Source organism: Coregonus lavaretus (genome assembly GCF_964263955.1).
Source record: "Coregonus lavaretus genome assembly, chromosome: 8".
Lineage (NCBI taxonomy): Eukaryota > Metazoa > Chordata > Actinopteri > Salmoniformes > Salmonidae > Coregonus > Coregonus lavaretus.
In genome coordinates this window covers 32,931,781-32,937,780 of record NC_139995.1, presented here as the reverse complement: position 1 = coordinate 32,937,780, position 6,000 = coordinate 32,931,781, and the positions used below count along the sequence as shown (strand labels likewise).

The 6,000-nt window shown below is 42.0% G+C and overlaps 1 protein-coding gene across 1 annotated transcript in view; it reads left to right on the top strand.

Annotated features, from left to right (window-relative positions):
- The first annotated feature begins 4,056 nt into the window (after window positions 1-4,056).
- Window positions 4,057-6,000, top strand: part of rad18 (RAD18 E3 ubiquitin protein ligase) — a 79,231-nt gene continuing 77,287 nt past the window's right edge. The window contains exons 1-4 of the mRNA XM_084167986.1: window positions 4,057-4,255; window positions 4,579-4,657; window positions 4,776-4,837; window positions 4,965-5,035. Of these exons, the coding sequence (XP_084024112.1) occupies window positions 4,205-4,255; window positions 4,579-4,657; window positions 4,776-4,837; window positions 4,965-5,035 (263 nt within the window). The 5' untranslated portion in view covers window positions 4,057-4,204. The remainder of the gene's footprint in view (window positions 4,256-4,578; window positions 4,658-4,775; window positions 4,838-4,964; window positions 5,036-6,000) is intronic.

Genomic DNA, 6,000 nt, shown 5'->3' with positions numbered 1-6,000 from the left:
GCTCACATCGGCTACGGAGAGCGTGATCACACAGTTGTCCAGAACAGCTGGTGCTCTCATGCATGCTTAAGTGTTGCTTGCCTCGAAGCGAGCATAAAAGGCATTTAACTTGCGTCACTGGGCAGCTCGTGGCTGGGTTTCCCTTTGTAGTCCGTAATAGTTTGCAAGCCCTGCCACATCCGACGAGCGTCAGAGCCGGTGTAGTACGATTCAATCTTAGTCCTATATTGACGCTTTGCCTGTTTGATGGTTCATCTGAGGGCATAGCTGGATTTCTTATAAGCGTCCGGATTAGTGTCCCGCTCCTTGAAAGCGGCAGCTCTAGCCTTTAGCTCGGTGCGGATGTTGACTTTAATCCACTGTGGGGACGACGTCGTCGATGCACTTATTGATGAAGCCGTTGACTGAGGTGGTATACTCCTCACTGCCATTGGATGAATCCCGGAACATATTCCATTCTGTGCTAGCAAAACAGTCCTGTAGCGTAGCATCTGCGTCATCTGACCACTTCCGTATTGAGCGAGTCACTGGTACTTCCTGCTTTAGTTTTTGCTTATAAGCAGGAATCAGAACGATAGAATTATGGTCAGATTTGCCAATTGGAGGGCGAGGGAGAGCTTTGTATGTGTCTCTGCGTGTGGAGTAAAGGTGGTCTAGAGTTTTTTTTTCCTCTGGTTGCACATTTGACATGCTGGTAGAAATTAGGTAAAACGGATTTAAGTTTGCCTGCATTAAAGTCCCCGGCCACTAGGAGCGCCACTTCTGGATGAGCATTTTCTTGTTTGCTTATGGCCTTATACAGCTCATTGACTGTGGTCTTAGTGCCAGCATCGGTTTGTGGTGGTAAATAGACAGCTATGAAAAATATAGATTAAAACTCTCTTGGTAGATAGCGTGGTCTACATCTTATCATGAGGTACTCTACCTCAGGCGAGCAATACCTCGAGACTTCCTTAATATTATACATTGCGCACCAGCTGTTATTGACAAATAGACACACACCCCCACCCCTCGTCTTACCAGACGTAGCTGTTCCATCCTGCCAATGCATGGAAAACCCAGCCAACTGTATATTATCCGTGTCGTCGTTCAGCCACAACTCGGTGAAACATCAGATATTACAGTTTTTAATGTCCCGTTGGTAGGATAGTTTCGAACGGAGATCATCCAGTTTATTCTCCAGTGATTGCACGTTGGCCAATAGAACGGATGGTAGAGGGGGTTACCCACTCTCCGACGAATTCTCACAAGGCACCACGATCTCCGCCCTCTGTATTTCCGTATTTTCTTAATGCGAATGACAGGGATTTGAGCCTGGTCTCGGAGAAGCAGTATATATTTCGCGTCGGACTCATTAAATAAAAAATCTTTGTCCAGTTCGAGGTGAGTAATTGCTGTTCTGATATCCAGAAGCTCTTTTCGGTCATACGAGACGGTAGCAGCAACATTATGTACAAAATAAGTTACAAACAATGCGCAAAAACACACAAAATAGCACAGTTGGTTAGGAGCCCGTAAAACGGCAGCCATCCCCTCCGGCGCCATTGTCCACTTAAACAAATGTGGTTTCTACTGACAATTGAGATGTACAAACTATGGCATAAGGGGACGACGAGCGGATAAGAGGCAATCTGTAATTTCGATTAAGACATTAATGAGCGAGCTAGGACGGATGTAGTCAATATAACTATTTGTTCATTGTAGCCTATAGACCTATACACCTGGGAATGGTTACATCTGTGAAAGTTTCAAGAAGTGGAATTGTTTAGATTTTTTGTGTATCCAGACGAAGCAGGCGCTTTGAGTCACGTAGCTTGGGGCTCAACCTGTGGTGTGCTTTGCTCTCCAGAACAGGGCGCCGCTAAAAGGGGTGATCAGTGGGGTAGTGTTGAGTGTAGAGGTGGATCAAATGAAAAGGAATATTCCTAGTGTTTGTGATGCTCGCCGTTTGGCGAGACGTAGGACCGGTGGCAATGTCGAGACTGAGAATACCCTGTCTGTCTTGAGCTTAGACACAGAGTTTCTTCCTGATAAGGTCAGGTTAGGTTATATTAGCTATTCTGTGAGGTTGAGTGAGTGGTCTGGGAGCCCGCCAGTGAGTAGGCCTGAAGAGAGAGAGCCAGAGAGGATGATTTATTGCGTTTATAGCCATGGTGATCAACTGCACTGCACTGATGGAGTGGAAATCACAGAAGATAGATTTGGTAGTTGCAGCAGCAGAGAAATATTTGTGTGTGAGAGATTTTAGTGCAGAAGATCTAAAGGAAGTTTTGAGAGATGGTGTATAGGTGCAGGGCAGTGGAGGCTGCTGAGGGGAGGACGGCTCATAATAATGGCTGGAACGGCGCGAATGGGATGGCATCAGACACATGGAAACCATGTGTTTGATGTATTTGATACCATTCCACTAGTCCGCTCCAGCCATTACCACCAGCCCATTCTCCCCAATTAAGGTGCCACCAACCTCCTGTGGTGCAAGGTTAGATGGTGGTGCAATTCTCTCTTGATGACTGCTTTGCACACTCTTGGCATTCTCTCAACCAGCTTCACCTGGAATGCTTTTCCAACAGTCTTGAAGGAGTTCCCACATATGCTGCTTTTTCTTCACTCTGCTGTCCGACTCATCCCAAACCATCTCAATTTGGTTGAGGTCGGGGGATTGTGGAGGCCAGGTCATCTGATGCAGCACTCCATCACTCTCCTTATTTGTAAAATAGACCTTACACAGCCTGGAGGTGTGTTGGGTCATTGTCCAGTTGAAAAACAAATGATAGTCCCACTAAGCCCAAACCAGATGGGATGGCTTATCGCAGCAGAATGCTGTGGTAGCCATGCTGGTTAGTTGTGCCTTGAATTCTAAATAAATCACAGACAGTGTCACCAGCAAAGCACCCCCACACCATAATACCTCCTCCTCCATGCTTTACGGTGGGAAATATACATGTGAAGATCATCCGTTCACCCACACCGTGTCTCACAAAGACACAACGGTTGGAACCAAAAATCTCAAATTTGGACTCATCAGACCAAAGGACACATTTCCACCGGTCTAATGTCCATTGCTCGTGTTTCTTGGCCCAAGCAAGTCTCTTCTTCTTATTGGTGTCCTTAAGTTGTGGTTTCTTTGTGGCAGTTTGACCATGAAGGCCTGATTCACACAGTATCCTCTGAACAGTTGATGTTGAGATGAGTCTGTTACTTGAACTCTGTGAAGTATTTATTTGGGCTGCAAGTTCTGAAGCTGGTAACTCTAATGAACTTATCCTCTGCAGCAGAGGTAACTCTGGGTCTTCCATTCCTGTGGCGGTACTCATGACAGCCAGTTTCATCATAGCGCTTGATGGTTTTTGCGAGTGCACTTGAAGAAACGTTCAAAGTTCTTGAAATGTTCCGTATTGACTGACCTTCATGTCGTAAAGTAATGATGGACTTTCGTTTCTCTTTGCTTATTTGAACTGTTCTTGCCATAATATGGACTTGGTATTTTACGAAATAGTGCTATCTTCTGTATACCCCCCCACCTTGTCACAAAACAACTGATTGGCTAAAACGCATGAAGAAGGAAACTAATTGCACAAATTAACTTTTAAGAAGGCACACCTGTTAGATGAAATGCATTCCAGGTGACTACCTCATGAAGCTGGTTGAGAGAATGCCAAGAGTGCGCAAAGCTGTCATCAAGGCAAAGGGTGGCTATTTGAAGAATCTCAAATATAAAATATATTTTGAGTTGTTTAACACTTTTTTGGTTACTACATGATTCCATATGTGTTATTTCATAGTGTTAATGTCTTCACTATTATTCTACAATGTAGAAAATAGTAAAAATAAAGAAAAACCCTTGAATGAGTAGGTGTTCTAATACTTTTGACCGGTAGTGTATATATATTTATTATTTTCTGAGTGTAGTGTTAGACGGTAGGGTATTTGTCTATTTATGTTTTTTTCACGCAAAGTATAAGGGAGTTATTCTCCAGTCTAATAGGTGGCGGTAATGCAACATGAATTTGATGCCAACCGCCGTTAAACCTAATCGAAGAAGAACATCCTCCCGGAAGTGTGCATTTGGTAGGAAAATACATCTACGCGGGATTATTCAACGAAACATAGCTAATCGTCACAGAGTTTCTTATTTCTTTCCTCACTTTGGTTTAGCTAACCAAAACTGTAAGAAACTAACTACTGCTTATCGAGAACTGTCATCATGGCCAATTTGAATGAAGCAGATTTACCACCAAATCTGACTTGCCTCAAAGTAAGTGCTGGTTCAAAACAACTCCCACACCGACAAGCTAACGCTAGTTAGCTAGCTAACTATTTTCGCAAAATAGTCTAAACCCGAGTTTAACATATGTGTCAGCCAGTTAGCTAGCTAATTTACTTGCTTTTATTGTTTTGCCTTTTTAAACATGATGCATACAGCTAGCTAGTTAGCCCAGCAGTGTGTATAACAATAATGTCAATGTGTAGCTAGATGCTTTTAACAACGCGTTACTAAAAGCAGTTTGTTAATGTGATGCTCACCATGTAGCTATCATACTAATTTAGCCTACCTGACAGTATTCTTTCTGTATGCAGAATGTTGATACCATTCTCCGATGTCCCATTTGTTTCGAATTCCTGAGTATCGCAATGATGACCAGATGCTCTCACAACTGTAAGTTACACGGATATTGTCGTCACCAAACACAAACTATCCTTACCGTTAGGAGTAGGCTATAGAAGATGACAACACTTGTCTCATAACAACTGATTATGTGCATTTCTCATTACAGTCTGCTCTTTGTGCATAAGAAAATTTCTGTCCTACAAATTGCAATGTCCAGTATGCAATTCCGTAAGTAAGATGCATGGTGGCACTGAATGCACTGCATCACGACAATAAAGCTATCTTTCAAATTGAATCTGTTTAGGTGGCTTGAACATGTCAAAATCAGACAAGCATGTCTTTTTCTCTATTTTAGGCTACAACAGAACAGGACCTAAGAAACAACCGGATACTGGATGACCTGGTCACAAACTTTAAATCTGCAAGGTACCTATTGTGTATTAAATACTTGCATGATATGCTGGTAGAAAAACAGAGAAATTGAGAAAAAATCCATAATGTATCTAGCCTATTTCTTGAAATATCTATTCAGGCAACATGTAGCTCAACTGAGCCCTGATAACTGTGCCTACCGATACCATAGATGAACTGCCAATTCATAATAGAGAAACCACAACACTTTGTATTTTGAAAAGGCCACGACGCTCAGTGTCTCAAGGTTGAAACAATGCCTGATACCATACGCCCAACTGCCAGGTTTCATTAGTTTCTTTCTCAGTAGAAAAGGACAATCTTTGCTTTAAATCTTTGTCTTTGAAAAGTGCATATTATTTTCAAAACATGTGTATTATGCACTGAGTGTACAAAACATTAAGAACACCTGCTCTTTCCAGGACATAGACTGAAAAAGTGTATTCGGAAAGTATTCAGACCCCTTGACCTTTTCCACATTTCGTTACGTTACAGCCGTATTCTAAAATTGATGAAATTGTTTTTCCCCCTTCATCAATCTACACACAATACCCCATAATGACAAAGCAAAAACAGGTTTTAGAAATTGTTGCAAATTTATATTAAAATACAATCGGAAATATCACATTTACATAAATATTCTAAATATACGTTTTGTTCCGATGTTTAGGGATGCAATTACAATTTGTCATGTTAGAAGGATTATACTGAGGATAAAGTGGAAGGAATGATAACACAGATCCCTTTCCCTCTGGAGGCTTCACCTTGCCTGCGATTTGTCAGCTCATTAATCTAAAGCCCACTGTTAATACCATTTCTCTAACACTTTGTGTAACAGTTGCATAGCGTTATGTCAATAAAATTACAACAAAAAAAAGCAAAAAGCGTGGAATACTTTACTTTGGCCTTTAGGGTAATGTATTTCCCTTCCTATATGGATGTTGTGAATGTGACCATCAGTATGCCCTTTCCTCTGGGAA